The following is a 5,695-nucleotide window of genomic DNA, read 5'->3' as shown; positions in this document are numbered from 1 at the left end:
AATGCTGGTTCTGCAGTGGAAATGGTAAGAAGCAGCAAAAAGACATCTTCAGGATGGATGAAATACCATAAAGTGAATAGAATTGTAAGGATCAAAAAACTTGATTGAGATTTATAGTTTCATAATTTCCAAATATTAAACTATGTCCTTCACAAGCAGTCTACACAGTTTGAATATGAGATTAAAACCTTTTATAAATGAATAATCAAACAAAATAAATTGTTGTCCTTGTTTAAGATAGCTCGTAATAATTTTCTCTTTTTTGTGAAGTGCTGTGTGAAATGTTTGCACTGTCTCTACCACCTTGAACTTAGGAATCGCCATTTCTGATCAACCATTTGTTTTATCTCATTAAATATCTCACTTCTAATTATGGCTGAGAACTGATGCATGAAGAAAAGGAAGGGAAAATGTAATAATGCACTTCCATCACTGTGCCTTCTGGGGGCAGATTTTTATAAAAATAAAGGAATGTCAGTGAAATCTCATGTAGTATTCTGAGAGGTCTTATGGGACACCTTATGTTAAAGAACAACCTTGGGATGGAGGAATGGAAGATAATGAGCCTGCAGCCTCCAAGGGCATGTGTCTGGTGTTTGGACTGACCATTTCCCTCTCTTTTTGAAATACTCCTTTGTTGTTTCTTGCCCCGTTGTATCACATTCAGGCTTTTCTAGACTATTATCAACCTCCTCTACCTTATCAAATTATGTTATTTTGGTTTGGTTTTGCCACCAGTTCTATTGTATATTGCACCTAGCGGCTTGTTTGTCTACATCTGTAATACTGTGCAGTCTTTTTATGACACTAGAGAGTATATGAAATACTGTCTCAATCGCTAGGCAGACCTTTTCCCCATACTCTCCTGGTGCCTCCGCCCTTCTAATTCTGACCACCTTGCCAACTATCACCTGTTTTTTACTCAAATAGTTTTTTGTGAACTGTTTATTAGAAGGGGAACATTATATTTGAAGATTACCGCACTTGCCTGCTCTGCACATGATCCACATATCTGACTAGCATTCAGTGGTGCTTTAAGCAATGTGACAAACATGTCATATGTAGCTTGTTCTGTGATCTCCTCCCTGTAGAAACTTACACAAAGAAGGTATTTATTTTGGTAGGACTCATGTACATACATGTTGCTATGTGTTTATGCTAGCTAACATAAGGTCTACAAAATGAAGTTGCGGGTAGTGACCTGATCTTTGTGATGGCTGTTAGTTCCTGCAGGAGTTCAAGTCACAATTTTCAGCTGTTCCCCAGGAATGCTCATCTTCTCACAGAAGCAAGCCTTACTGGTAATTTAGATTGCATGTGCTAAAGAACTGAAGTCACTAGCCGTAATATTTGTACAAAAACTTTGTCAATCTTTAGGTATGCTGGCTGTAGGTATTAAAATTAAGAAGTCAAACTTTAAATGTATCTCAGTGTTCCATAGAAAGCTGGGAGAAAGATCAGAGGATAGTCTGATGTGTTAGCAGTGCCCCATGTTGCTGTGATGTAGCCTCCTGTACTAGTCTGAGTTCCCTGAACACTGGAAGTTTTGCAGATATATTGTCCTGTTTGAAAAATCCTTCCAAAAATGCCTGACCTATTTAGCTAATGTGGATGATACCTCTTTGCAACGCTTATTTCATTCTCATGTGAGGCACCAGCAATCCAGACTGATGAAACACTCTTATCATTTTGGATAGATCCTTGGAATAGGATTTGGCAGCTGCAATTGGGGGTTGTAGAACAGTTCTCTTGATCTGGATGATAGCCTTAGCATAAGGTTGAAGGCACTCTTCAGTTTTGTCTAGCTTGTTTTAGCATTTGTGTTCCTGTGTTGGCACATGCTTTTCATCTGGTATAATGTCATAAAATCAAGAAGAACTATATAGACATGTGGGAGAAAAATGTTGTTCTGGAACCAGCATTTCAAATGTCAAGACTGAAACATAATTGCAAGTATTCCACGGGAACCTGGCTCTTTATCCTGCGGGCAGAATGCTATGATTAAAAAGTTCTGGAGTTCCGCACTGTGAGAGTTTTTATTGTTGGAACGGGATTGTGGATTTGTTTTACCGCTCGAAAGTTAGAATACTTCTGACCTTTCTTTTTTAGGATGGTGGTTTGTCAAGGACGGCAGTGTTACAGAAAAACATGAAGACATTGTAATTGAAATTTAAGATTGTTGAGGTTTAGTGAATTGAAAGATGTGAAGAAAAGAGCTTGATGTATCTAGGAGAAGAGAGAGAAACAACACCCATAACAATGACTATGACAAACTAATTACTATGTTAATGTAATATGGGCACTATTCGCTTACCTTGCCAACATATAGTTCCTCTGTTCAGTGTGTGTCTCTTGTTTTCTGACCACGACAAGGAATGGATGTGGTGTTCTGTGTGCACATACAGGGCACTACTGTTACTTAAATACACTTCTGTAGTTATATTTGTAAAATATATATAATTTAGAGTAAGAAAGGCACATTTCCCTGAGAAAACTCCAGCTGTTCTCATGGCATGGGACAGACACAGGTTTTTTGCTACCACTAATTAATTTAAGTAAGTATATCTTTGAGAAGAGAGATTCTTTAATCAGTCACAAACTTACTAAATGTCTGTCTTAAGTGTGTATGCCTATTAATGAAGTTTTATTTCACTTCGTTGATTTGCTTCTGATCCCTATTAAGGGCTTGTCTTTGTCATCAGTATTCTTCACACTGATGTGTTACAGTTTTGGCGTGATGTGTTACAGATGGGTGTTACAGTTTGCATACCCATATCAGTCTGTAGCACTTTCACCATCTGTACTGAAAGAAGAGAAATCTGCATTTGTTCTGCAGTTTATTCTACTCATCCCCTTTGTAAATAGTTTGAAGTAAAAAGAACATACAGGGTGCAGTCTGGGGATTCTGCAAAGGAGACATATTTCAGTTGTGCTGGGCCACAAAGAGTTCATGGAAAGAAGAGTTGTTTGCTCTCAGTGCTAACAACCAGCCATAGGTTACTCTTTTTTGTCCTTGGTGAAAACATGGGGTTTTTGTCATATGGTAAAACGTTGAGGAATAACTAAATGAAAGTATTTTTGTCATTATATATATATACACAGTTTCTTGTTTTCAGTCAGCCTTTTAATTCTCTTTGCACTAAAACTTACCACACAGGTAAATTTTAGTTAGCATAAGTTCTAAATCCTTCTCTTTTCTGGTATTTTCATATAACTTATTCAAGCCTTTGTTTCTTCAGACTTCAGCTTCTTAGCATTTTGCAGCATAGGCACTTTCAATAAGTTAAAAAAAACAGCAAACACACAACACTTTATTAGACTCATAAGAAATCCTTGCAAAAAAAAAAAAAATGTATCCAGCTAATGTTTTTACTGAGAACTTTCCAAAACACATTTGTTGTTTGAATATTTTTTTGTTCTAAATTCTGGATTAAAAAACTGTTTAACAGATGTGCTTATAAGCAAAGCAAAGACTATTTTAGGCTTAGATACACAAGTGTTTAGACACCTAACTCCTCTGGAAACAAGTGGGAGTTAGGTTCCAAATACTTCCGTGGAACTGGGCCAGCAGTATAGTAATGGGTTATAGTTAGCATTGGGAAGCCTGGAATCTTAAATTCCCTCTTCTCTTCTCTCAGCCCTTAGATCTCCAACTGCAAGGAGGCACTAGCTATTGTGTACCAGCTGCCTTAAAACTAATAGGTGACAAGAGAAAAAGCGTTCTATTTCTCTCACTGTAAATTTTGTGCATGAACAGAGAAATCACATTTTTTTTTCTTGTAATTCATTCTTAATTTTGATACATGCAGCCCTTCAGAAATTCAAAACGGAGTCGACTCTTCTGTGAAGATGATGACAGACAAATAAACACAAGGTCACTGAAAAGAAATCAGAAGGCTGCGATGGTTCCACAGGTACCTATGTGTGTGCAGATATTTTTGCCAAAAAGGGGAATAAGCCTATCTGAGTTAGTTGAAAATTATAATACATTTGCCTTTCAAGTTGCCTTATCAGTTTATGAATATTCTTGTGAGGAAGGCTGTTGCTAGGACTAAGCCACAATTCAAAACAGATTTATATTTTTCTTCTTCACAGCTGGGTTCTGCAGTTTCTTTGTGAGAGTACCTGTTCTTTTTGATCCTGGACATAAGCATACAGAGCTCGAAAGGATTCCAGACTAATTGCCCATCTTGCTCCTGACTGATTAGTCTGTAGTCTGCATAAATTTATTCAGCTTCAGATAAAAACTGACTGGGTTTCTTGTACTAACTACATCATTTAGAAGGTTGCTATAGAACTTAACGTATTCCAACAGTTACGAACTTGCTCTAGATTTGTAGCCTAAATGTATTCATCGCCATCTATACCTTCTTGATCTGTAATGATAATTTCCTCTAATTCAAACAGCTTGTTTTTCTACTCCTCCTCTTGAATGTCCATTCCTTGCTAGAGCATGAAAGAGCAGCTGTAATTTCTCTCAGCCTTTATTTGCTGTGTTAGACAGGTCAACATCTCCTAGTCTCAAAGAATTGACTCTAGTACCTTTGTCATCCACATCACTTCTCTGTACCATCTGTCACCTTAAGCCTCAGTTTGCCACACTGAAGAAGTACCATTTGAGTACCACTCTTATTTGCCTTCTGAATTGTACTGTGCAGTGTCAAGTGGGGAAGGCTGTTTTGCTCTGTCCATCTCTGAGTCAGAAATGAGCACCGTGGCAATTCCCTCTGTTCATTACCTTGATTTCTTAACAGTAAAAATGCCTGGATAATATTCTAAGCCCAGCTGGCTGGTACTTAAATGTGGTTCGGGAAGTCCAGTGATTGCTACATAAACATTTGTGAGGGACTGTGGAAGCCACAGCTCATGATCTTGCTGTCCTGCTAGGTTTTGTTTCCTGGAGTTCCAGTGGGAGAAAGGGGACCTGTATCTAGAAGGTAGTGGTTAAACACAGCAGGAGCCAGCAAGGTGCCAGCCTTTACGCTTTATCCTATTATTGCTGCTACTGAAGTGTAAAATACTTTTGAGCGTTTGGGGAAGGATAACAACTGATTATGGCATGGAGACCCAGTTAAACTAGTATTCTCAAAAAGCTGTTATTTTTTGCAAGTAAGTTTTTCTTTGTCAGTTAAGACTGCCATCCTTCGAACAAAGTTACAGAATTACTTTTCCATGGTCTTGTTTGAACACAATGCATTACGCAAACAATCAAAGATGGTGTCTTTTCTGCAGTTACAAATAGCTTTCAAATGTCGTTAAAACTTGACTGCTTATGTCCATGCTAGTTTCTCCTGTGGTTTTCTAAAAAGCAGATACTCTGCTCAGATACTCAGGCTGTATTATTCCTGTGCTAGTGTCCTCCTCAGTTTAAGAAGAGTTAACAAGAGCAGAAGCACTAGTGCAAAGGAAGCAGTTTGTGTTGCTGGTGTCTGAGCCACACCGCTGCGTATGCTTACTTGAGATTGTGTTCGGTGGTGTCTCAAACTTTCGAAGTCTATGTGTACTTTAGAGCCATGCTATTGTTACCAACAATGTAGTTTCAGTGTTAGAAAATGTTTCTATTAGAAGAGCTTTGTATGGAGATAATTTGTTGTAATGATTCTGCTAAAGTTTGCCATCTGTTTGATGGTTATAATTGCTGATATAATGCAGTAAGGATTGTGATAGATCTGCAATATGGTAGATAATAATGATA

General features: G+C 37.8%; 1 protein-coding gene across 2 annotated transcripts in view; it reads left to right on the top strand.

Annotated features, from left to right (window-relative positions):
- Window positions 1-5,695, top strand: part of LIN9 (lin-9 DREAM MuvB core complex component) — a 30,326-nt gene that overhangs the window by 1,247 nt on the left and 23,384 nt on the right. The window contains exons 3-4 of one of the 2 annotated variants that reach the window (XM_010144253.1): window positions 1-24; window positions 3,810-3,914. In XM_010144253.1, the coding sequence (XP_010142555.1) occupies window positions 22-24; window positions 3,810-3,914 (108 nt within the window). In that variant the 5' untranslated portion in view covers window positions 1-21. The remainder of the gene's footprint in view (window positions 25-3,809; window positions 3,915-5,695) is intronic. The other variant, XM_010144254.1, reaches the window with a different exon arrangement.

The sequence above is a fragment of the Buceros rhinoceros genome, unplaced genomic scaffold (genome assembly GCF_000710305.1).
Source record: "Buceros rhinoceros silvestris isolate BGI_N320 unplaced genomic scaffold, ASM71030v1 scaffold35349, whole genome shotgun sequence".
NCBI classification, from domain to species: domain Eukaryota; kingdom Metazoa; phylum Chordata; class Aves; order Bucerotiformes; family Bucerotidae; genus Buceros; species Buceros rhinoceros.
Note: the sequence above shows the minus strand (reverse complement) of the source record. Positions and strands in the feature narration are given on the sequence as shown.